The sequence below is a fragment of the Pituophis catenifer genome, unplaced genomic scaffold (assembly GCF_029215685.1).
Source record: "Pituophis catenifer annectens isolate HBS135680 unplaced genomic scaffold, rPitCat1.0.hap2 SCAF_3, whole genome shotgun sequence".
NCBI lineage: Eukaryota > Metazoa > Chordata > Lepidosauria > Squamata > Colubridae > Pituophis > Pituophis catenifer.
In genome coordinates this window covers 182,722,809-182,749,899 of record NW_027256883.1, presented here as the reverse complement: position 1 = coordinate 182,749,899, position 27,091 = coordinate 182,722,809, and the positions used below count along the sequence as shown (strand labels likewise).

General features: G+C 36.8%; 1 protein-coding gene across 1 annotated transcript in view; it reads right to left on the bottom strand.

Moving 5' to 3' along the window:
- Positions 1–18,211, bottom strand: part of TOX2 (TOX high mobility group box family member 2) — a 244,018-nt gene extending 225,807 nt beyond the window's left edge. Inside the window, exon 1 of the mRNA XM_070939940.1 lies at positions 18,062–18,211. Within this exon, the coding sequence (XP_070796041.1) occupies positions 18,062–18,163 (102 nt within the window). The 5' untranslated portion in view covers positions 18,164–18,211. The remainder of the gene's footprint in view (positions 1–18,061) is intronic.
- Between the last annotated feature and the right edge of the window lie 8,880 nt (positions 18,212–27,091).

Below are 27,091 nucleotides of genomic sequence, written 5' to 3'. Positions count from 1 at the left end.
CTCATTTTTAAAAAGATAAAAAGACTATGTTAAATTTTGAAAAGTATTCTAATGGTCTTCTAAAAGTAGCATTGCAGGTAGAGCTTCCTTAATGACCGCAATTGGGATGGCATCTCAGTTGTTGAGCAAAGCAGTTGTTAAACAAGACGTCATGTGACTGTCCATGTGCCTGCTTCATTCAATGACTGTCAATCCTAGAACTCCCAGTACTGGTTCTTAAGTGATCACTTGTTAAGCTGATAAGAGTCCTGACTAAGGCATGCCAGTGCGTTGGGGGGGATGGAGAGACCCTGGGAAGCTAAAATTCCTCCTTGCTGAAATCTAAGCAGGATTTTCAGCCCTTGTTGAGGGAGACACTCATCCACGGCCTGCACCAGACCTCCCAGGGCCTCTCCCACCTGCTTGAGGCATTCTGCACTTCTTATCTTACTGTACTTATCTTACTGTACTGCCTCTCCTATGAGATTTCAGCTCCCTCTTGCCTCTAGGGCAGAGGTCTTCAAACTTGGCAGCTTTAAGACTTGTGGACTTCAACTCCCAGAATTCTTGAGCTATGCTGGAGAAGGGACTGGTTAAACAAGCTGCCTGCTGAAGCTGTTCTTTTTCTCTCTGCACACCTGAACGAAGACCTTCAGTAGGGTGCAAGAAAGAGGGCTCAGATCTGTTTCTCCACCATGCCAAGGGTTCAATTCCCTTCAGCAGGCAGTTCTTTCACCCAGTTCCCAGAAACAACAGAGAGTCCTTTCAGCAGGCAGAACAGCTTGCAATGTTCCATGCTGGATTCCCATTTACTTCCTGGGGGAAGCCGGCAGAGAAGATTGCAAATGGCAATCACATGATACCAGGGTGCTTGGCAACCAGTCATAAGTAAGAATAGGTTGCCAAGCACCCAGATCGTAATCATATAACCACGGAGGAAGGGGAAGCACAACATTTTATGATGATCGGAAGTGGTTTACAGGCCATGAAGTATCCTTTCCAAGGCCATTGTAATTTTGAGCAGTCATTAAAAGAGCAGCCATACGTCAAGAACTATGTGTACACTATTTAAGAATCTTCATACTTTGCTTTGAATTATCACTAAGATTCCATTTTCCTTTTCTTCCAAATCCTGAGTTATCTTTGGCAGGATATTTACTCTATGCTACCTGAATAAACTAAACCATTAATTTAAATTAATTTAAATTGGTTTGAAACCCAGTGTTTAAATGCAATTTTGAATGCTGCCTTTTTAAATCCAGTGTTCTAAGTTCCCCAGAAGTTGATGCAATCAAGTTTCATTCCAGATTTCAGCACGTGTAATTTCACACTATTTTCAGATAAGAGACTCATTCCAAATTGCAGAAAAGAAAGTACCATTAAACTTACTCCTAATTCCAGCAAAATCAACCACCAAACAAACTGTCAGATATACAACCCCTAACAATATAGAATGGCTAACAGCTGACTCACATTTATGACAGTGGCAGTGTCCCAAGGTCATGTGATCCCCTTTTGCGATCTTCTGACAAGCAAAGACAATGGGGGAGCCAGATTCACTTAACAACGCTGTTACTAATTTAACAACTGCAGTGATTCACTTAACAAATGTGGCAAGAAAGGTCATAAAATAACACAAAATTCACTTAACAAATTTTTCACTTAGCAACATAAATTTTGGGCTCAGCTGTGGTCGTATGTACGTTGGACTACCTGTATTAAAAGCTTGCACCATCATGTCAGTTTTAAACTATGGAACTTTATGAAAATGAAACTTTATTTTGTAAGATTTTATGCTAAATTTTATCTTATAAAATAAACCTACTGATGGAAATTAAAAGTACTATTATGACTAGGAGATATAAGGATAAGGTATATAGGATGTACCTAATTACAGTGTACATAATTTTAATGTTTTTAGTCTTTTCTAAAGCTTCAGAAGTAAGACAAAAGAAGCCCATACTCATTGTCTCCTATGTACAATTTCCTTTCAAGAAAACTGAGAAATTGAGATAATAAGTGCAAAGGATATCTTTGGTTGAAGAGAAGATCTAGTTAGGTTTGCATCAATATAAAAAAATCTGGGATGAAGGAACAAGCAGTGAAATTCAACTCCCTCCCCTTGTATCCATGGCCTTGGGCAGCCTGGGTCACTGATTAATTACTTCAACATAGTTTCTTACTTCATTCAAAACAAGGTCATACTAAAAGTTACAAAATTTCCACGCAAAACAGTTTTCTGTACTGTAAGAATATGTAACTTTGAGCAATTTTTCACATTTTTTCAGTCAGCTTTTAGGAAACAAAAGTGAGTCTTTAACACAGAGCTGGCTATCATATGAAATGGCACTAAAGACCTTGAGTTCTTTCCTCACAAATGTGACATTCATGAAAAATGTTTCTTTAATACCCGTTACGTTTTCTTTAAATTATTCCTCTGAGGAACTCTGAAAAGAAAATGTATTATTTCTCCCCACTCCATTTCCATCACAACAGCCCTGTGAGACAGATTGTTTTGAGAACAATGAGCCCAATTCCCAAATATAGATTTGAATCCTTCAAGTATTTTTTTTCATCCCGAGTAGAAGCTGAACCAGCTCTACCTTTCCAAAGTTTAAATTTCATTGATTAGTTAATAGCAGTTCCTGAAAGAAACTGAAAATGCAAGATTAACCATAACTAAGACAAAGTGATGTACCATATATGGCTTTTGTTTCTCTTTGGTCAAATGTTATTCCTCTGATTTGTGTTCAAATGAAATGTTTTGAGATCTCACTCAAAACCGAGATCCCAGAGCAAACACTTTATCTCATAAACTATATAATTTATCTCAGAATGAAGACCAGCACATTTCCCACCAGACTTTATCCTGTCTTTTTATATCAGTTTCACACACCCAAGATTTAAATGTACTTTCAGATGCCATATTAGGGTTCCCAAAATAATTCCCCTCCAGATATCAAAGACTACACTTCCCAGAATTCATAGCTAATATGGCAAAGACCTTAGAGAACTGAAAACTGAGGACAAAGGTCCTATCTTTCATTAGACTTAGCCAGCAAGACCAATGAAGAGAGATGATGAGAAATACAATGAAGCGGTATCTAACACCCCATCTCCCATTCTCTCTTTCAAATTAACAGCTCTTCCTACTGAAAAGAAATATTGAACAGAAACCCAAATTTTATATTTAAAAGAAATAAAGAAAAATATTTAGAATTTTTTTTTTAATATTGATCATGAACCTACTTGTTGTCTTCTCAGAGTAAGGAAAGGAAGTCAAATCCTACCATTAAGATGACAAAGATTTTTTTCAAAAGTTGTAGGCTTCAAGCAGCTTCTTTTTCTGCTCTGAGCCCATTACTAAAATGAAATATTGATTGATCATAATCCTCAGAAGGCCAACATTTCCATCTGATTTAAATTGGATACTGCAAAACTACTACATGATGTATTGCCAGCAATGGTATACATACCCAATTTTCAAACAGATGGTCTTCCACAATTAATTTGCCACCTTCAAGTAAGAACACAGGATGTCAATTAAATTAATAGAAAATGCAATATTAGATGCTGCTGTCTTAAAATAAACTGAAGGTGCCCCCCCCAGCATAAAAACTTGTATCATCTAGTATAAAACTGCAGCTTCCATTTCATTGACACCCAGTCAATTTTGCCCTTTGTTTCAAAAAATATGTCAAATTGAAAAGCAAGTATGAGTTATGCACTGCCAAAGCAAGATTAGGTTACAATTCAATGGCAACATGACTGTTTCACTGTCTAGTAACAAACTGATTTATTTTAATAACATGTATGTATGAACTGATAGATTTAATTCTTTAAACAAAAATGTCATAAGGCATTGCTCACAGCTTACTTTTTCATTCTTTTGCATATTAATATAGTATATTATAACGTATTATATTATATATTATATATTATATATTATATATTATATATTATATATTATATATTATATATTATATATTATATATTATATTATATATTATATGTGCATGTGTATCTATCTATCTATCTATCTATCTATCTATCTATCTATCTATCTATATCAGAAAAGGTTGTAAAATTGGCCATGACTCAGTTAACAACTGTATCACTTAGTGATGGAAGATCCAGTCCCAAATGTGGTTGTTAAGTTAAGAAAAAAATACAGTGTGGAGAGGAAACAGCACTTAATACAGTTTGCTGAGAACTGAGCATGCTCAAAGGGATTAAAGTGGGAGCAAACAGAAGTGGATGAAGAACTATGCAATGCAGTTTTCAGTGGGAAAGACATGATCCACTTTACAAGTTTAAAAAACTAGTTTTAAAAAGCAAAACTATTTTTAGGAGCATAGAAAAACTTTGTTTAACGTACAGCCCATTTATGGTCCCCAGTTCTTATGACCACATTATAATTAGAAGTCAAGAAGCCACCTGATTTTCTTTGATGAGGCTACTGGGAAATAGCTTTTACAAGACTAGCCTGTATGAGCCAATTTTCAAGCAATCTCTTCAGCACAATAATTATGAGAACTGGACTAATTTAGTATTTGTTAAAGGTTTAACTATCTACGGAGCTCATCCAATCTTTTCCAGCTTTTTACTGCTATGAATGTCATAGAACTCATATTGTTATTTGTTCCCCCTAAAAGATTTCAATTTGTTTTTCAATTGAATTGTAGAGTTTATATGCTATATTAAATTATGCAGTGATTTATCTTGGTTGAACTTTTTCACATCTCAAAAATCTGGCATTTTAACAGTGGAGTGTAGACTTTATATATCTACTGTATGTTAGATTTCCATTCATATATAACATTTCAGAACTTAGCAAATGGTAGCACCTGGCTGATCTTGTCAGTGAAGAGAAAGCAAAGTAATTAGATGGGAGACTACCAGGGACTTCCAGGGTAGATGATGAACTAGATAGTTTAAAAGCATCCTGAAATATACATTGGCAAAGAACTTGAGAGCATCTTTATATTTTTACTGGTAATTGATACAGAAGCACAGACTATAACTGGTTTTCTCCTTGAAATACATTTTTATGTTTTGTCTTTTCTTGCCACAGTTGTTAAGTGAATCACTGAAGTTATTAAATTAGTAACATGGTTGTTAAATGAATCTAGCTTCACTATTGACTTTGCTTGTCAGGTCTCAAAAGGTGATCACATCACCCCGGAACACTGCAACCGTCATAAATATAAATCAGTTGTCAAGCTTCTGAATTTTGATTACATGAACATGGGGATTCTGCAATTGTCATAAGTGTGAAAAATGGTCATAAGTCAGTTTTTTCAGTGCCATTGTAACTTTGAACGATTACTAAACAAATTGTTGTAAATCGAGGAAAACTATAGAATATGAATTTTTGAAGGGATATTAAAGATCATCTGGTTCTGTGATCGCAAACCTATGGCACGGGTGCCAGAGGTGGCACACAGAATCCTCTCTGCTGGCACGCACGTCATCGCCCCAAGTCAGATCTCCATGGCGTTTCTTTTGTGAGCTTCTGTTTCCCTACAAATGACAAAACAGAAGCTCACAAAAGATCTTACCTCTTGCCACGTTGCCGGTGTTGGGATGCCCTGCCTCCTACTGGCAAGCTGGTCTTCGGGTCTCTGCTGCGCATGTGCACATGTCCACACATGCATGTGTGCATTCATGCGTGCATGTTCATGCATGCACACATCTGCACATGTTCACGCATTTGCACGTTCGTGCATGCATGCGCCCAGTTTGGGCACTCGGTGTCTAAAAGGTTCGCCATCACTGATGTAGTTCATTTCCCATTTCAGCCACAATTTAGCTAAGTTAATCAAGTCAATTCTTTTGCTCTTTTCTTAAGATCTTTTCTATTGCTCATTTCTTCCACTTGAAGGTTTCGTTTTAAAGTCCACCTAACTCTAAGATGATGGAAAGAACACGACTTAGTAATACATTTGCACAACTGTCTGCTTCTTCTAACCAGAAGACGGAAAGAATGAAGAAAAACGTCATGCAAGTAATTTTTCTTCTCACTAGCTATCTCAGAAACTAGCAGTTGCTAACAGACATTTCTTGATGGTGGCTGATGCTGCAAATCTATCTATTCCTTAAGGGCCCCCAATAACAGTACAGTTTTTGTATTTCAGACAAATTATATGTAAGTGTAAATGGCAGATCATCTTGGATACTTATTGTTATTGTTCAATTGCTAAATTGTGTCCAATTCTTCACAATCCCATAAACCACAGCATTGCCAGGCTACCCTGTCCTCCTGTGTGTCCTGGAGTTTTTCCAAACCTATGCCTACTGCATTGATGACACTATCTAACAGTCTCATCCTCTGCCATTCCCTTCTCCTTTTATCTTCAATCCTTCCCAACATCTGGATCTTTTCTAACGAATCCACACTTCTCATTTGGTGGCCAAAGTATTTGAGCTTCAGCCTCAGTATCTGTCCTCCCAAAGAACAGTCAGAAGTGATATCCTTTGGGATTAACTGATTTGATCCAAGGGACTCTCAAGAGTCTTCTCTAATACCACAATTCAAAAGGAAAGCAGCACAATAGCCAAATATTTGAAGGATAATATGTCTTCCCAGATCCTTTTATTTCTCTTTATCAATAGAAGGCTACCCAAAACATTTTATGGAAAAATAGATGTTCTCATCAATAAATGGGTAGCCATCTTTTGCTGTGCAATTATCCAGAAAGGACAATGTATATCAACACGGTGGCTAGTGTTTTATGTGTGGAAAGTGCTGCATTAACTAGCTGCTTCAATAGCAGAAACAGTGGTAGTAATGATATTAACATACAATCTTTGGAGCAGTTTGTAAATCATTAACTCTAATGTTTGAACACTATGAAAAGACTGTTAAACCCATGCGGATTATCAAGATTTGTTATGAAAAATTTGCATGGAAACACTATTAAATAAAAGAAAAAAGAAAAAAAAAGTCATGACTGCCGTCTCTGTCACATTAACTGCTCTATGGAATAACATTTTTCCAATGACTCGGAAGGCCCTGAAACAATGGTGAAATCCAAATTTTTTTTTACTACCGGTTCTGTGGTGTGGTTTGGTGAGCATGGTGTGGCTTGATGGGCATGGCATGGCTTGGTGGGCGTGGCAGGGGAAGGATACTCAAAATCTCCATTTCCACCCCAATCCAGGGGAAGGATACTGCAAAATCTCTATTCCCACCCCACTCTGGGGCCAGCCAGAGGTGATATTTGCCAGTTCTCCGAACTACTCAAAATTTCTGCTACCGGTTCTCCAGAACCTGTCAGAACCTGCTGGATTTCACCCCTGCCCTGAGCATACTGATTTTCCAAAAGGTGCCTGTAGAGTTTTGGCTTTTCCTTCTGCCACTGGGCTAGAGTATGGGATAAATCTGTCCCCAAAAATAGAAGGACTAACTTGCTGTGGTTGATCTCGTTTATTCTGTTTTGGTGTTTGCTGTGCTTTTTTTTTTTTTTTAATCCCTTGAGTTTTTATGACTCTAACGACAGGTAAGCCATCCAAAACCACTTTTGTGAGTTTAGGGGAGAGGGCACAAAAATCAAATAAATAAAATCAGATTTTTCACATTCTATCCATCTTATTTTAGCCAACAGCTTGATCCTTTGGATTTAGAATCTGTGATTATTTTTTCCAAATTCTTGCAGAATCAGCATAGTTGGAGAATACTAAATGTTGAAGATCTTGATCTATCTGTAGTGGCTTGCAAAGAATACACCATTTCATTACAAATTAGGCCTTATTTGTGTATTACTCTAAAATGGGAATGGGGTTAGCTCTGTAAACATCAAGAACATAATGAAAGGCATTCTATGCATAAGTATTTCCTCATGTGTATGAGATTCTCTGATCCAAGCTGAAAGCATCAGGATAGAGGAAGCCTGACCATATAATATCTAGGTAAACCAATGGCTTATCCATACTTAAACATTTAATGTACTACATATGTGTGATGCATGAATAAAGCTTGACACTAGAAAATTGCAATGGCAAACCATTTTCATATTGTTGCCAAGAAAAATACAGAAACTGCCCACGAAACCACTAGGAATCAAATTCAACAGGAAGGAGATTTTACCTATAGTTAACTGCTTCAAAGTTGATATTCATCTAGGTAATTATTTATAGCACCATTGTTTTACATAGTGAGGGGGCCTATTACCATGTGGAAATTTGAGTGAGTTCAGAGATGATGGCAAATAGATGCCCATTACAAGTTGGAATACGTTCTTCAAAAAAAAAAAAAAAAAAGTCTGGCCTCACTTCATTGCATTAAAAGTTGTATTCTGAAATCAAACTGGCAATTAAGTCTCCAGATAGCTTATGACAGGATATGATACCCAGAGCTACATATCACTTTCGATGCTCTTTGGGGAATTGACTGCATAGACAAACAAATACAGCAAAAAACAAAAAAACAAAAACGGAAGCAAACTATTCATCATTGAAAAAAACATTGTAAAGAAACAACATGAACAGAAAAATCTTTATTGCAGGGTGCTTAGAAAAACACAATTAAATGCTTCATTTATGCCATACAACATAATCCAAATTCTAGTAAAAAGAACATTTGGAGCTTTATTTGTTAGAAGATGAATACAAAAGGTAAATGGCAAAAAATTATTCAGTGCACATTAGCCCTCCCAGTGACTTCACAATAAAATGCTACTGCTAGAATACCCTGAATATAGATTCAAAATGGTCTCTGCACACATTTTATGCAGATTAATACAAGCACATAATAAAAGCACTGGTTGAGTAAGCATGAGATCTAGATTCTACACAGATGAGTCTGTAAAAACACATGGTGGTTAATAAAAATAAATAGTGCAAAAAGAAGGCAGTATGGGTCAAAAGATTCTTCCATACATTTGTAACATTCCCTAAAGAAAAAGAAACCATGTGTTTGCTCTGAGCTTTGTAACCAACTCAATGTCACACTTTTTATAAATGAAGAGCAAAGGGTTTTGTTCCTTAGCAGCACTTCTCAGAAAGAAAAGAAGTGTTTTGATTTATGAAATTCAGGCTGAAATGAGGATTAATACCACCAACAGCAGTGCAGCTTTCAATGTCAAGAACTGAACGTTTGTGGCTTTTGAGTTGCAGATATCTAGCCTAAAAGCACTTGGAAGAATGAAGTTATGTTTAAATAGGTTTAATCCTCATGATTGCAGAGACAGTGCAGGAACAGAACACGGTGAAACTCAGTTTATATACTAACTTAATTAGTATGTTTTCATTTTTAGTCCCATTACCAAGGCAATATAGATTTTTTATATTTGAGAATAATAAATCTGCATTGGACTGCGCAAATGGAACATGTCTACCAATTCCATCACCCACTAAAATCAAGACAATAATATGTATGTTATGTTCCTTATATAAATCCAGATTAATTTTAGCTTTCAAATGTATTATAGGCTCACAAAGCTAAATAAATTGTTTTTATCCCTGCACTAAAAGTCACAGAACACGTAATGTAACTGTACACTTACTTTGTTTAAATAGCACACATGGGTTTATGCTATTTATATAAATGTAAATTTTCCCATCCTTTCTTCTGATTCATTTAAATGTATGAGCAACTTTAAATGCATCATCCTTTTAACAGAATTAATGAGAACGTGCCATGGCAGCCATGGCTACCATAGTGTTCAAAACATCTTTTTTTAAATTCTGAAAGTAACTAGAATAAAGCCTCTTCCACACATAAAGCTAGAACAACATTTTCTGTGAATGAATGAGTACTCATTATTTAGTTCTGAATCCCTGATTTAATAAAGCCTTTGGCAAAAAAGAGCTTCAAACACTTTCTATTATGCAGATGGAATGAACACCTCATCAAAGCTTATGCTGCTAGAAACAGAAACGATGCATCAAGTGACTTGGGCCATTCTAGAATGTAAAGAATTTTAATGACAAGTTTTTATCCTTCTTAACAATATTCAAAATCACACCACAAATGAGGCGCTCAAATAAAAACTTTACCATTTATACTATTTTCCCTGAGATATGAGTGAGAAAAAAAATTAAGTTAAAACAGAGGAGAAGGAGCAGGAGGAGGAGGAGGAGGAGGAGGAGGAGGAGGAGGAAGAGGCAAAGTGCTTAGCATTGCAATTTATTGTGGAGGTAAAAGTCCAAAGGAAACCAAAAAAAAATCTATAAAAAGTATTTATTATATTCACTATTCAGAGGAGGCAAAACTAATTTCTGCTGAGTACTGTTTATTTAGACACACACACACACACACACACACACACACACAGAGAGAGAGAGAGAGAGAGAGACAGAGAGACAGAGAGACAGAGAGAGACAGAGAGAGACAGAGAGACAGAAAGTGTTAAGATTTATCATCTACTTGAACAACAGGAATAAATCCTCTTTGACAATAAGAAAATGTTACTTTTAGAACTGATATTAGGAAAAACAAGGTTGAAGGCCCTTTGTTTACAATCTCTATATACCAATATGTTTACAATATAAGGAGTACATTTTAAATTTTGAGGCCCTTAGGAGTTTCCTGTTTAGGAAGCTGATAACATAAATACATTAAAAAATATCACACTCTTTGACTTCATTGATTATGGCATTTATTATTTTGTTTTCCAACATTCTTTCAACATGAATTTCTGAAAGTAGGAACACACAATTTGCTCTAGCTACAGCTTTCTGTTTCTTCCATATGTGCATTAAAATCATGTTTTCATCTTGCTGTTTGTAATTATATAAATAATCACAACAACATTCCTTTTACCCAGTCTTCCAAATGAATAATTCCCAATATTCAGCCAGTTTCCCAATCACCATTATTGGATGCATATTATTGCATATATTGCAAAAGGAACAGTGCAATTCCTCTGCAAAGAATATTGGTGGCGATGATGAAAGCTAACAGACCAAGAAGGCCTTAAATGGAGGACTTATTGATTAACTGAAAAATAGAATAAAATTTAAGTAACTAAAACTGCTAATTCAGCCATGCACACAATGCCATGACATTTTTCACTATGTTTTAATATGCCAAGTCACTCATGCATATGATTTAACTGAAAGGACTAAGCATTCAGATTGAAAAATATGGAATTCAGTATGCAGTAGCAAAGCTACGTAGATACCTATTTCAAAATTAGATAAGATATCATAAAATTTTATGATAAGAGCTGGAATGCAACTAGGAGAGAGTACTAATCAAAGCCAATTCTCTTACAAGGTAGAACAAGGAAATCTATCCTCCTCTAATTAATACTCCATTGACACAAATTAATTGAAAATAGAAATATTTTTATTACAATCAGTTTCAATATATTGAATTAACCAGAATATTTCTTACAAGCAGTATAAAAATTCCCAACACAAAGTAATTCCAAAACCTTCCTTCACTCTATCCCTGTTGTGGCCCACCAGCGGCCTGCGTGGATCATGGCTGATCCCGATGAAGAGGCTGGTGTGGTGTCGCGCCAGCAGCCTGCGCAGCCGGCGCTTGGGTCAGACAGTGAGGAGGCTGAAAAGGATGTGGTGCCAGAGGCAGAGACTCAGCCAGGGCCTTCAGAACCTCCAGAGGTTCCTTCAAGTGGAAAGAGTGAAGTGGAGGAGCCTCTCCTCAATGCTCGAGCACGCAGGGCTGCCAAAAGGCAGGAGTCACTACTCAGGAGGAGGAGGTCTGCTCGAGAGTAGGGTTTGAGGATAATTGGCCACTCCTTTAGCTTATTTAAGTCGTGCACACCTAGTGCTTTCTTGCTGGAAACAACTAGTATTTATTATCAGAGTATTTTGGTTTATCGTATCTTGTTTTCTGGGCTGGTTGCCAATCTTTGCCGGTCTTGTTTATTCTTGCTACTTAATAAATTTGATAAGGACCATTAGTGTGTGTCAATATCCTCAGAAATCCGGAGCAGGGGCAGAACAATCCCCAATATCCCAACATAGGAGACATGGTAGTGCAGTGGTTAGAGTGCAGTACTGCAGGCTACTTCTTCTGACTGCCGGCTGCCTGCAATTTGGCAGTTCAAATCTCACCAGGTTCAAGATTGATTCAGCCTTCCATCCTTCCAAGGTCGGTAAAATGAGGACCCAGATTGTTGGGTGCAATATGCGGTCTCTGTAAACCACTTAGAGAGGGCTGTAAAGTACTGTAAAGCGATATATAAGTCTATGGACTATTGCTAAGTGCTAGTGCTATCTCAAAATATGTTATCCTGGGGCACTCAGGTCCCATACAAGTAGCCTGTAATGTAAAACAAGTCCAAGCTTTTGGCTCCACACATTTTCTAATACTACAGTGCACTATCCTTTTATGACTATGTGTAACATGTCAGCTAAACTAACAACACGTCTGCTGCACACCATTCAATATAGTTTTTTTTCACATTATCATATTTGTTAGATAATGTGATCTTTGAAAATAAAAAATTAAATATCCTAATTCTACATATGAAATAAGAAGTAAAGAGCCAGTTTTATATACAATCAAAAACAGAAACTTTAATCTACTTTCACAAGTTTTCTCAAAAAATAATTAAACAGCAAATGGGATATGACATTTGCTATCCTGAGCATCCACATCCTTACCACACAATCATTTTTTACATTATAGTAGTGGTGGTGGTGGTTTTTTTCCACTAGTACCTTCTGTTGAAAGACAAGAGAAGTGCAGTCTACAAAATCCAAATGACCAGCAAATAGTAGTAAAGACAATTCTGTATATCTCTGGTGTCATTTATGGTTATCTGGATGTTTGCAGCTCAGATCTGATAGGCCTAAGACAGAAAATTGGGCCTTCAGCTTTATAAAGAGATTCACTGAGAGTACATAATGCATAATTTTTACTATCGTCATAAAAATTTATGATTTTTTTAAAAAAGAAAGTTATAATTTTCTCCCCACTTTCTGGGCATATAAATTTTATGTACTGTAAAATTAATTGAGTTTTTCTCTATGAAGGGAATAAAAAGTGAAAATTAATCATTGGTTGATTGATTGTTTGATCCTGTGCCATCAAGTTGTTGATTTTTAATGACCACATAGATTTATATTATATACCAATTTATACCATAGAATCACAGGGCTGTAAAGGACTTTAGAGGTCTTCTAGTCCAACCCCCTGCCCAAGGGAGGAGTCTTTATATCATCCTGGACAAATGGTTGTCCAATTTTTTTTCTGAAAACCTCCAATCATGGTGCACCCACAATTCCGGGAGGTGAGCTATTCCTCTGATAATCATTCTTACTGTCAGGAAATTCCTCCTTATTTCCTGGTTGAATCTCCCTCTGACAAACTTCTACCCATTGCTTCTTGTCCTGCCCTCAGGTGCTATGGACGATAAATTGATGCCCGCTTCATAGTATTATAACTTTCAGGAGACAGAAACAATATTTTCATTGTATAACACGCTCAAAAATGAAAAACTGAAAGAAGGAATATATGCAACCTTAGGCCTGAGGGCTCTGTTTCTAAATATCCATTAGAAACAACAATATCCATCTGAAACAAAAGGCCCATATTTTGGCTTTTGCAAACCAAAATGATTCCATAGAAGGCAGACTCTCTAAAAATAAGGAGCATTTTACGTGTATATATATATATATATATTAGGCCTACCAAAAGAAGACAATCGGAAGATGATAATAGATACTTACAACTGTTACTCTTTGCTGTCATTTAATCCACATTTTTGCAACCCTAATCATTATAAAATATATTAAATGTGAAGAAGTGAGGAAGTAAGGATAATATTTATCTTAATTAAAGGAAAAATATATTTCCACGGTAGCATACAATTACTTTATTAAGAAGAAAATGACATTAATAAATCTATCATTAAATAGAGGTCACTAATCAGCCTCAACACAAGAGGATAAAGATGTATTAAATGTTTAAAAGAAAGGGAAAGAAAGTTCAGCAGCAAAATACCAATGGTATTGGCAAACAGTAACTTGGCCACAGTTATAACCAGTAACTACTACTTCTACATAGTAACACTAGGACGACTGAAAAACTCATGTGGGTGTTCGGCTCTGCTTTCAGATATCAATATACAAACAAGCAGGCTTATAAACGTTTTTGCAGACTATTCACATGTGAGCTCATTTGCATGTCCACATTCACAATGCTAACAAGAACATTTATTCAGCTAAACTAGTAATGATCAAAAGAGTTCTGTAACACAGGTCAGAAATATTAAATTCTACAGTATTACAGATCGAGCATCACAGAGGAAGAAAAAAATGCTTCTCAAAAATTATCTATTGAATTTATAGAATTGATAATGAGGATTGTTGTGATACATAAATGAAATGAGAGATTTCATGCTAAGAATATCACATTCTATCATGTCACAAAATTATGTCAAAATTTTAGGATGCTTGAAACAGACTTTTTCCTGAACAAGCTGGTTCATTCGCTGTATCAGAAGTATTAATTAGTCTAAGGAAAACAAATGTATTTCTGCTATACCCTCCATTTCAGCTATTTATATATGTTGGGTTCCACACACATTTCCTCCTGCAGAATTTCTCTCTACCCACTCAAAAGAACAAAAATCACTGTCTAGAAGGGGAAAAAAACTATGTAATTGACCTTGTCTGGACTTAAAATTGTAAGCATGGTTGGAACTATATGAAATCACACACACACAAACCCTAAATGAAATCATTAAGACCTAAGCCTGATTTGAAGGAGACCTTACATTTTTTGGAAAAAATACTTTCGATCTTTCAACATAAAAATATGTTTTAAGTTTTTTCTTGTTTGAACTCCTGGAGAATATGAAGAAAAAGAAATTGTTAGGCCTGCCTAATTTATTTCAATCTTCTCCAAGCCAGCATTCTTTTAATTATAGCAACTCAAAATTGCCCTGATTCATTTTAAACTGTAATGTAAGGAAAGGCAGAATCAAAAACTACAAACACAACACATTTTTCCCTTTTCATTCAGGTCCCATTGAAATTTATTTTATTTTTCTTAAACTACAACTGAAACATTCCTTCAATTCTTACTATTGAAGGACACCTCTCTTTTCCTAACAAACTGTACCTATATATTCTCTGGCTTTCTCAAATTGCAAGACCTTTGGCATGGAGCCAATCCACTGATCTAGCTGTGAAACATCTATCTTGAAGGAATACAGGTAGGCAACCTGTGGCCTTCCATTTGAATCAGGTAAGAAGAAAAGGGCAAAAGAAAAAAATGGGCAAGGCAATCAAAACACAGCAACCAAAGAAGATGGAAGCAAGGGGAAAGCTTTCTGCAAGTTATCAGTTTAGAAGTCATGAAAAACCCATCTGTCTTTTCCGTGGAAATCTTGCAGATGAAGAGAAAATAGCAGAAAGAAACTGGGTAATTCATCTACTTTTGGTTCTAGCCCACCCACTATAACAGAACCTCTTAGATTATCCTGAAGGGAATGAAGCTCTTCAAAATGAAACTCTCTTCCTCTGTTTTATAGAGTGATAACATCTTTGTAACACACAGGGCAAGGCTGAGAAAGAAAGAAGATTTAGATACTGCTTCAGCTGCAGTCCATTTTTCTTTGTGCACTGGAGTTTGCTATGGTAGAACTTTGTTGCACGTTCTCATTATGTAAATAAAATTTGAAAGAAGTGGAATAAAATAGAATAATGGTACAATGCAGTATGTGTATATGCGTGCGCATGCGTTCACACACACACACACACATACACACACACACACACATACAGTATTGGCTGTATTTTCTTCCCTCTCTTTTTCTAAGATCTTGGTAACAGTGGCAACAGCAGCACCTCGTGGCAGAGGTCAGTATTTTGTATATGATCATTTGCATCACTTCATCCAGAGTGTTATCAATCAAACTTGAACTTAGCTTTATCAGAAAAACTGATGAAGAATTTTCCAGGATGAAGTCTGTCTCTTTAGCACTACAGGAAATGATGATCTTAAAAAAGGTGAATTAAAGGAAAATATATTTATGCTAATTGCAACAAGTGTATTCCCAACATGTGGAAGATGATTTTAGATCCCAGAGAATTATTTTCCATGGGGCCTACAAGTTTCTTCTGAAGTGCATCACATTCCGTCTCTTCTTTTGATTAGCAATTACAATTTTAGAGGTTTATATTATAACCGATCAGGTGCACAAGTACCTTAATATTATATTTTGAAACTACAATGTTTGAGCTCCTAACACACAAAAAATTTCAGAAGGTATTTGGTTATTTTTTTTCCCTGCAGATTGATATTGCACAGATTTTCATATGTTCTTTGTGTCAGCAAGTGATTCTTTGTTAAACATTGTTAATATTTTAGTAAGAAAAGGATACTTAAATGTATTTCAGAAATAACTGTTTACTGTAATATATAAACTGATACATGTTTAGTAAAGCTTACATTTCGGAATAATTAGATGTTTTCATGGGGATGGGAGACATCAGCATCGAAAACCTATGCTATTTTGAAGAACTCATTATACCATAGAAACAAAACAACCTCCCCACTGTACTGAGATGTCACAACTTTCATTACTTTTGTGAAAGCACCTGATTATCAACAACAGCAACATTTTCATGCTTCCCTAAATAATCCACAGTTTCAGTTGAATTATTTTATTAAAATGTTGCAATGCTGTAATTCTCAACCTGAAATGATGGCTACTCATATGAAGTATTGACATTCTGATTATGTTCACCTCTTTCTCCTATCTGTTGAAGGGTTATTGCCTAAAGCACTATACACTCTCAAATATTCCTGGGCAAATGTTGGGGGTTTTCCCCATCTTTCTCTTTCTCACACACTAAAAGGCTTGTGGTGGCACACAGGTAAATCTAGGTTAGTAAGGTTTTTGTGCTCTATTCTATATTTTATGAAATAGTCATAAAACTGTCCTCTCAGTTTAACAGGAATAATTGTGGGATTAGGAAAAAAAGACAACAGAAGAGTCTGACAACCATGAGCCAAGAATCTGAATCCTGTGTTAGGGAAATGTTAATCGTGAGCGTATAAATGGTTTAGGTTCTAACCAGAACATACTGTACAAAAACGAAATCCAGGTTTGCAGCCTTGCCAATATGCTGATCCCTTTGAGCAAGGCAGAAATTTATTCAGGAAAAAAACAAAAACAAAATACTCACCCTAAAGTATTCCTCCCTTAGCTTATACATTTTCCATCAAGAACCATAGCCAGGCATGGAAGGAAAACACTTAAAACCAGGCAATCCACTCACTCCCCCCACCCCCAGTACATTTCTTGTAAAAAGCCTATATCCAAATTTTAGCTGTTGGTTTATTTTCCCTCCCACTTATAACAGTGTTTACCACAACTAAGCTATGTGATCAGGGGTCTGAAGTGACCTCGCAACCAACAACCAACTGCCCCTCCTCCTCCTCCACCCACCCTCACGCATTCACCCTGTACACCCGCTTTTGCTTCCAAGATGGGAAAGACTTTCAGCCTTTAAGCAGGCAGACTTGGTTGCTGTTAAGTAAAGCAGATTTGAAATTCCCTCCTGCAGGATGCTGCCGCTCGCTTGCCACCTTCAACACTTCAACCTCCCAGAGGAAAAGAAGTTTTCAACGCCGTTAAATGTTAGGTTAGAATAGGTTGGGTTGGCTAAAACGGGCTTTCTTTCCGCCTTCCAAGTTTGGTTCTTCAACCAGCCAGCCAGCCAAGCGACCTGGGCACAAGGATTTCGGGAAGGGGCTCCTCTTTTTTGCAAAAGGCTGCGCCCTTTCCCCAATATCGAGAAGCTTGCGGGGCAAAGGGCTCGGGGAAGGTCGGGGCTCGGAGGGGCCATTAAATCAACTCCTTGCCCTGCCCGATTTGCGAGGGCGCGATAAAAGTCCCGGGCACTGCAAAAGCGGCAAAGTGCAACCCACACCCCCACCCACCCCCACCGGTGCGGGGCAAAGGGGCAGCAGTCCCGAAAGGGGAGTCGCGGGAAGGGGGGGGGTGCGCAGTGACGATGGGGAGCGGGGCGAGACTTCGTCCAGACAGTACCATCCTCAGTCGCTCGCACCCTCCACCCCCCACTGCCCAGGCGTTTGCACCCGTTCTCCCTCTCTCTCCCTCTCTCTCTCTCTCTCTCCGCCCCTCGTTACCTTGTTGCAGTGGTAATAGTCCAGGGGGCCCAAGCAAGGGGGGTCGGCCCCGGGCAAAGAACCAACGGCGGTGGGGGCGGAAGGGTAAAACCTAACGTCCATGCCGGGACTGCGCGCTGAGGAGGAGAAAGAGGTGGCGGCAGCGGCAAGAGGAGGCTCCAGGGGGCATGGAACCGGCTCCTCCGGCGGCGGCTGCTCTGCCTCTGGCTCAGGGCGGGCGGGAGGAAAGGGGAGGAGAGGCGGGGAGAGGGAGAAGGGGAGGGCGCGCAGCCCAGAGCCAGCTCCTCTCGCACTCTATTGTTCCAGGCACCGAGGCAGGGGGTGGGGGGAGGAAGGAGGGGGAGGGGAAGAGCGCCCGGGACCTGCTCGAGCTGGGCTGGGTCAAGCCTCTCCCTATAACAGCCTTTCGGGCCGGCGCTGGGACCGCCACAGGGCAGCTCCAAATAACACCCGCGCGCCGCTCGGGACTTGCCCTGCCCCGAAAGCGCCGGAGCTGGCAAGCCAGCGGGAGAGGGCCCGGTGGTGTAGGGCAGGGTCCGTAGGGGGGGGGGGGGAAGAGTGAGCTGGGAAGAAGAAAGTGGTGGTTGTTGGTGGTGTTTTTTTTCCCCTCCTCCTCCTCCCCCCCCCCTCCGCCTGGGAAAGGAAGGACTCGGAGAAACCGCCACCCGTCCAGGGCTCGCTCCCCCTTCCGCGTGCGATCTAGGAATATTCCCCCAGGGGAGAAAAGAGCCAGACTCTGTGGTCCCACAGGGGAAAAAAAAAAAAAAAGAGGCGCACGTCTCTTGCGGCGGATTTTGGATTTGGGCGCCTCCTAAACTCGGTACGGAAATACGGTTTGGTAGTACCGGGGTTTCGCGTTGTGCGGACCTGTCCGGAGGAAAGCCTCCAAGGAAGGAACGCGAAAGTTGGTCGTCGGAACGTGACCCTCCTAACCTGCTTATGCATCCATCAAGTTTTCTGCTAAATTCCAAGAGAAGGTTCAGGCCTTTTCCCAAGAAAGTAACGGGCAGGCCTGTTTCGCAGAGAAACTGGGATTAAACTTTTCCACACGCCCCCTCCTCGCTTTTTTTTTCTCTCCCGTGTATCCCTGAATCGTGGAGCAGAATCTTGTTTTAATTGCTACTGCAGGTGATAAAAGGGATGGACTAAGCTTTCTCAACATTTCAGAAAGAGGTGCTACCAAAGCTGTAGTTTTGTCAAGCTTTCCTACTAATCTATGAGAAAGTGGCTTGGAATAGAACAGCCTGTTTCCCAATTAGATTTTCCTACAACACAGGATTCCTCCAGGTTTATTTAGTATACCGGTACTTCTTTTCTTCCAAGGAGTTATAAGTGGTATGGAAAGGATTTTTCCCATGCCCTTATCTACTTGCCTGTCCTCCTCAAAACAGGCCGATGAGGTTTTGCTTAAAATTGGCAGCTGGCCCAAGGACACCCGAAATCTAAATGGTTTAGTAGAAATTTGAATCTGACTCTTACGAATCCTAAACCAACATGACTGTCTGGACCAGATTTAATAATCCATTGACTAAATCAATCTTTATCAGGCATTCTAATCCAGACAGCTAAAAGAATATTGTTGCACTTTAACAACCAACAAATTGGAGCATGGGAATTATGCTGCAAGTAATGTTCTGGCTCTTTAAGAGCCACAAGACTCTTTAATATTTTTGTTGCAACAAACTGTTGTGGAAACTGAAGACAGAAGTGATGCATCTTCAGTATATAAACTTGCCAGGAAAGGGGGAAAGAAAGTATACAAAGCTGTATACTTTATTCCAGTGCAGGAACAGTAAAACTGATCATCTCTTAATTATGAGCTTTTTCACAACATAGCACTATAATATTAAAATTGGGCCTGTATCTCAGTATAATCCAACATTAAAGAGGCACAGTATGATGATACTAGCAAAATAAATTATATATAATCTTTGGGACAAAGATATGTAATCTTTGTCCCAAATGATTCTGTTTTTAAAAAATTTAGACGTGGCAGGTAGAATGGTGGAAAGGCTGTATAGGTTTGTTTATGTTTTCCATTTTATATTCTGCATCAAAGGAACAATACCAACTCAGAATGTATGAGCACCACAATATGCGTAGGTTGATGATAATGATTTTGTACAGGAGGTTTTTTATGTATAATTTCAGGTACTAATGAATAAATTCTGTTTTTCATATATAAGTACATAAATTGTGTGCTGTAGTACTAACTGAAGACTTAAAACCAATCATTATTCTCAGGTATTTATAATTTTATATTATCTGGAGCAAAATATAATCTCAAGCATTCCAAAGGGCAAGATCATGTTGAACATAGCAATCAATAGAGAAATAATTATTTAAAATATTTTTACTTCATTCTTTCACCCAAAATACTATCTGAACATTTTAGAAATTAAATAAAAAAACATTTTTTAAACAGTCAGTCCAAAACAAGTAATAAAAAGGAAAAGGGAAGAGAGAGGGAAGAGGAAAAAAAGTTCAGGTATCACTACTTTAAAGTTATGGAATTCTTCTTATGATTGGATGGAAACATTTGAGGTAGAGGAGTCAACAGGATGGAATAAGTATTGTTTTCCATTCCTGCCCTCTATACATATTTATAAAATAGTTACTTCTTAATAACAATGAAAGGACAGAAAGAACCTCAGGCTTTCCAAATGAAAGGGACAATAGATAACAAATACTGTACAATTTGAAATAATAACAGCAATGACAATAAAAGATGGATGGATGGAATAATGGTTTGTAGAAAGTGGATTTGAATATTTCTGTATCGAAACCACTCAGTTTATAGACTCAGAAAATTGTAGTCATACTGGGAAGTCATCAACCAGAAATGGATTGCTATAGGAAGTAAAGGAGGAAAAAGCCATACTGAAGTAAGAGGCACATTCTGCAGTTGAATAACCAACTTTACACTTGTTTTGTACAGGAAATGGTTTAGTTCAGTAGCCTGATCTGTAGTTCTTTCAAAAAATACAGTATAGATTTAATTTGAGACAAAATCAACATAAAATAGTACAGTAGTTCAAATGAACTCATGTTTGCATTTTCATTATGATGGAAGAGATTTTACTTTCTTGCCATAAATATGTTTGTACATTTAATCCATGAACTGCATTATATTTTTACTTAAATCTTCCTAGACACTCAAGAAAGAGAAAGTAAGTTCAGTGAGGAAAGATGGCTAAAAAATAAATAGGAAACAGAAAAGACTTTGGGGGAGGAATAGGAATGGATACTGTAGAAAAGTCCTGGGAAAAGAGACTACAATGTTATGGGAAAAAAGTAAGAATAGATATAGCTATTATTCTACCAAAGTAGGAAAGGTATTAGAGAAACAGAACAGTTAAAGCAATTATTTAAGAAAAAGAAAAAGTTGATGCTGTAGGAAGCATAACAGCTGTTTAGTTTGTCCTTGATATTGACCATATCAATTGTAGGAAACATGTATACAAGGAAGACTGAGAATGGCTATAGGAAACTAATCCCAGATCTATTACACGGTATTAGAATTTTATAGTAACTTTTTTTTACTAAGCCAGGACTATAACATACATAGAGATTGAGTAAACTATTCTCAAACATTGAATCACACCTTTAGTCATTTGGTTTAGTCATTTAGTCCTATTTGTATTAAGTGATAGATGTCTTTGTATGTTTCAGATTGCAACTAAATCTACAAAACAAAATCCTATCTTCCTACTTTAAAACATTCATAGTATAAATCATTTATCATTTAATCATCATAAAACATTTAAAACAAGCTTAAAGGTAAAATCCAAAATGAAGAATCGTGATTTTTTAAAAATGTATGTGTGTGTGAGTCAGAAAGATGATTGATGCTAGATCTGTAGTAGTGTGCAACAATGCCATATTGATAAACTGGCACAAATTAATGTACTCTTAATGATCCAATCGTACAAATTAATATATTTCTCTATTTAAAATAAGTACTTCCCCCTCCCATTAAAAACCATGGACATCAGCCAATATCATGTGGTTTTAGTCATTTTCAGCTTAATTTTAAAAGGCAAGCAACCAGTTGTAAAAGCTGTGCATTTTTCTGGTAATGTCTTTCATTTCACTTTAGAATTGGAAGTAAAGAGGATGTTAGTATTGACATTATTTTCCTTCACAAATCTCATTGCTGAGACATCTCTGTCTGCTCATTCTTCCAGTCTGAAAACATCCCAAAGGAGGAATTCCCTCCTGACTTTTTCTTATGGGATTTAATTGAAACTTGGAAACTCAGGGAGTCTGGTTAGATGGTTGCACAATTAATGGCTGGATATTGGCTACCTCAGTAAATGCAAAAAAACAGATTCTATCCATAGGAATAACATCTGCCGATCCCAGGTCTTTGGGAAAGACTCAATCGGTAGATAAAAATCAGTGGTGAAATGCAGCCGGTTCTATCTGGCTTGGGTGAACTGGGGCGGGAGGCTCTGCCCAACAGCCCAGACATTACATCCCATTTTTGGCATTCTGTGCATGTGCAGAAGGTCCTGCGCATGCGCAGAGGTGTCGCATGCGAGCTCCTATTTGTGAACCGGTAGCGAAGGTAAGTGGATTTCACCCCTGATAAAAATGTCAAATCCAGTTCGAACATCTGGCTGACTATGCAACAAACTATAATAATTTATTAAATTTATAGGCTGCCCAACTTAAAGTGACTCCCAAGAATGTATCTGGAATACTCCTATCCTTTGAAATAATTTCTCAAACATCCGCATATTGAGTTGAATGAGAGCTGTGGAAGTCTAGCACTTGACGCATTACCATTTTTTTAGTATTCTAATCTTTCATTTCATTTTTGTTCGCTTGCTTTTGTTTGGCCCTACATTTTATTTATCTATATAGGTATTTTACTACTTATTCACCAAGGGGTGTTAGGCAATATAACTGACACAATAGTACTTGTTTAGTTTAAAACCAATCTAAAGCCCTTGTCTAATACTTGATAAATAAATAAATATAAATTAATTAATATTAATATTAAATTATTATTAATTTAATAAAAAATTAATAAAAAATTAAAATTTAATGAGACCAATTAATATAATTAAACAAAGTACATTTTCTGATTTATTCTGAACTAATTTATGTAACAATTGGTGATGAGCCTATCAGACATTTGCATAATGCAATATTATTGCATCAAATAAATGTAATGATTTTAATAAATATATAACATAGGACCACTAGAGCTCCAAAGTTAAGAACAGGCAGTTTGTATATGAAACAGGATTCAATTTCTATAAAAGAAAAGGGATTACATTTTATCACAAATAATTTCCTCAATTGATAAAATTGATAAATGATTTTTATAAGCATTCAGTACATTTTTATTTACTTATGCAAATGTTTGTATTCTGCCTATTCACAAACCTGTAGTCACCTTAGAGCAATAAAACATAATTGAAATCACAATAAAAGCCCATCACTACTATTGATTTCATTGGGGTTGTCTATATCAAAGGCCCATGGAAAAGCATAATTTTTCCAGCTGTCTTAAATTTCAAATGGTTTTTGGTTGAGTTTTTATTTCTTCCTTTAAATATGTAGAAATGTTTATTCATTCTTTTGTCTTGTCCTGCATTGCCCATTTATTTCTGTTCATTAGAGCTATTCAAATTTATGTAGTGATAAAAGAAAAAGAAAAATAGGGCAGAAATCACCCAAAGTAAAAACAATTTGGATCTTTCTAGGTTTAATGAGAGAATTCAAGGCTATTCAATTCTCTCTAAATGAAATTAATGGAATGTTAGTGTTGGCTAGATCCTATTCTTAATTTTATATTAATTCAAAGGGTCTTTTGGTAGGATTTATTTTCAGTATGTTCTATGGAGACTTTTTAGAGACAATGGAATTGGAATAGGGGTGGACTTTACTTTTTATCATTACTAATGTCGCAGTTGGTGCTGCTACTGCTCAAAACTCCATAGATTCACACAAACATAGCATTTGCAAAAGCATGGCACCAACAGCAATTCTCCTTCCATTATGAATAGCAGGTAGAAATCAATTCCATGGTAGAACAAATAATAAAATATGCTCCATTATATAGTTCTGGTCCTGCTGTCCCATTTCAACCCAACTATATACTCGAGTATAAGCCGACCCAAATATAAGCCGAGGCACCTAATTTTACCACAAAAAACTGGGAAAATTTATTGACTCGATAAGCCTAAGGTGGGAAATGCAGCAGCTACTGGTAAATTTCAAAAATAAAAATTGATACCAATAAAATTACATTCATTGAGGCATCAGTAGGTTAAATGTTTTTGAATATTTATTTCATTTATTTTATTTACTGACTCGAGTATAAGCCGAGGGGGGCTTTTTCAGCGTAAAAAATGTGCTGAAAAAGTCGGCTTATACTCAAGTATATACGGTATTTGTTTATTTTTAAAACCAACCATCTCATCTGTCTTGTTCTTCAGATGCTAAGGGACAAGGAATTGCTTTCATTTAGTGTTGACTTTTCTAAAATCTAAAATATTCACTCTAAAATTATTATTTTTGTTATTTAGGATTCCAATTACTCAGAAGCCTTCCCAAAATTGTCTGATTGTGTTTGCAAATCAAATCTAAAATCTTCAATAATACAGAAAATCTGTAGATTAGATAACTAGATTTAGTTGTCCTTGTGCCACATACAGCATTACATGCTAATGGCACATTTGTTTATTTATTGTATTTTTTAAAACAGCTCAATAGCCAAGGGTCTTTGATAAACACAGTAATGATAAAAATAGCATCAGACAGTTTTTGGCACATTTTGGCCAGTATTACATAAATGCAACAGTTTATTTTTATCCCAAGCATGTTCACGTTATTCTCTGCAAGTGAGAACATTTAATCTAGAGAATAACTTGAAAACCAACATATTGCTGCCTGCATCCCACTAACAAAGAGGTCCATGCTAGATCTGTGTATACTAGAATGCTCATTGAAAAAAAAATTAATACAATGAGCTTTTGCTGAAAAAAGAGAAAATGTCTGTGTATAATATAAAATGTGATTTTGCCTACTTTGTTATGTAGAAGTGAGATTTGCATAAGTCAAAAGAAACATAAAAACACAGGTATTCCTTGTTTAGGGGGACCAGCAACTCAGTCTTTTTGCAAAATGGTTGCTAAGTGAAACCGCAAATGGCTTATGATCTTATTTTAGTTTACCTGCAAAGGTGATAAATGTGAGGATTTGTTATAAAGTTCCTTTTTCATCACCATCAAATCTACGAACCATTATTAAACAAGGCATTCACTAAATGAGGACTGCTTGTAAGTTAAGTGCAATAAAAATAGGCTACTTACAAAGTATGTATGTTTAAGGCAAGAAGACATATAGTCAAGAATAAATGGGTGCTAAATGACTCCGGGTTTAAGTGAGGTGCTTCTGGTCATACAGAGTGAATGAAAAAGGACTGAAATACAAAATAAATATATGAAAGAAGAAGGACCGGATTGAAAGAAAGAGGAATACTGACAAGCTGAACTGAGTTGTTGAAATCCTTAGTAAGAATCCTTAGTAAGAGGTGAGAAGAGCCAAAGGCAATTAATGGAGTGGTATATGGGTGAAGTGAAAGAAAAGAATGGTTTGCAAGAGTAGAAAGAAATGGAGCAAGTAAATGTTTTGGTGTAAATTATCACTTCAGCTGTATTTCCTTATTTATTTATTTATTTATTTATTTATTTATTTATTTATTTATTTATTTATTTATTTAAAACATTTATATAGCCACCCATCTTGTACAAACTCTGAGCAACTCACAGCCAAACAAAAAAACAATTCTTTGTAAAATAAATGTGTTTATTTATATATATATTTATTTTTATTTAAACCAAAAATATTAAAACCAGAATATATGGTATTTATTTACAACCATAGGTTTTAGAAAAATTCATATAAAATTGAAACAGTCCACATCACTTCAGTATATGCCCTCTAACCACTATTTGTCAACATGGTGCTTTCAGACCTTCCTTGCAGCTATTGTAAGCAGCACAACTTGTTTTCTTACATGTTCATGTACATCAGTCAACAGAAAATATATTTTTCTACTAAATTAGACTGATTCAGATGGATTAACAAAGGCATGATGAATCTAGCTCTAGGTTCCTGATATAATTTACAATGTAGTAAGTAATGGATCAAATCTTTGCCTATGAGTTATTACAGATGCAAAAACGATGTGTATTTGATAATCTTTTATACCCTCCATCCAAATAGGATGTTGGCATATTTGAAAATGAAGTTCTATGAAGGTTTATCTTAGGAAATGAGATATAAGAGACTAGGTTTTAGATCCATAGAATAGAATAGAATAGAATAGAATAGAATAGAATAGAATAGAATAGAATAGAATAGAATAGAATAGAATAGAATAGAATAGAATAGAATAGAATAGAATAGAATAGAATAGAATAGAATAGCAGAGTTGAAAGGGACCTTGGAGGTCTTCTAGTCCAACCCCTGCTTAGGCAAGAAACACTATACCACTTCAGACAAATGATTATCCAACATCTTAAAAACTCCCAGTGTTGGAGCATTCACAACTTCTGGAGGCAAGTTGTTCTACTGATTAATTGTTCTGTCAGGAAATTTCTCCTTAGTTCTAAATTGCTTCTCCTTGATTAGTTTCCACCCATTGTTTCTTGTCCTGCCCTCAGGTGCTTTGGAGAATAGCTTGACTTCCTCTTCTTTGTGGCAGCCCCTGAGATAGTGGAACATTGCTATCATGTCTCCCCTAGTCCTTCTTTTCATTAAACTAGACGTACCCAGTTCCTGCAACTATTCTTCATATGTTTTAGACCCCAGTCCCTATGAATGGCAGCAGTGAAGGGAAGGGCCAGGAATGTGCCTATTCTATCAATCTGGCAGGATGGCAAATGTCCTTAGGGAGAGGTGGTCCCACCAATAACCTGGTCCCATGCCACATAGAGTTTTAAAAGTAATAATCAACAACTTGAATTGCAGGAACGAAATGAGCCAGTGCAGCTAGAGCAACAGTAGTAT